Source organism: Myotis davidii, unplaced genomic scaffold (assembly GCF_000327345.1).
Source record: "Myotis davidii unplaced genomic scaffold, ASM32734v1 scaffold1439, whole genome shotgun sequence".
NCBI classification, from domain to species: domain Eukaryota; kingdom Metazoa; phylum Chordata; class Mammalia; order Chiroptera; family Vespertilionidae; genus Myotis; species Myotis davidii.
In genome coordinates this window covers 757,327-757,600 of record NW_006292342.1, presented here as the reverse complement: position 1 = coordinate 757,600, position 274 = coordinate 757,327, and the positions used below count along the sequence as shown (strand labels likewise).

At 67.9% G+C, this 274-nt stretch overlaps 1 protein-coding gene across 1 annotated transcript in view; it reads right to left on the bottom strand.

Moving 5' to 3' along the window:
* The window catches only part of QTRT1 (queuine tRNA-ribosyltransferase 1), an 11,108-nt gene that overhangs the window by 10,237 nt on the left and 597 nt on the right, over positions 1-274 (bottom strand). Inside the window, exon 2 of the mRNA XM_006765826.2 lies at positions 124-273. Coding sequence (XP_006765889.1) covers positions 124-273 — 150 coding nt within the window. The remainder of the gene's footprint in view (positions 1-123; position 274) is intronic.

Sequence of the window (274 nt, the reverse complement as noted above, 5' to 3'; positions counted from 1 at the left end):
CAAATTGGGTCCCCGCCGCTCCCGCAAGCACAGCACCAGGCCTGGGCCTCCGGGGCGCTTCATGGGCGTTTGTCGGTTGACTTTGGAGGCATACCCGTACCCAGGGGGTACCCCAGGGCTCCCCAAGCTCCGCCACCACCCGCACTGGCACAGCCCACCCACCGGCCTCAGACCCAGATGGTAGGTGTTGCCCAGGCAGATCCGGCAGCCCAGCGCGTCCAGCTGCTCCGCAGTGATGCCCTTCATGGTGGCCTGCGTGCCCACGGGCATGAAG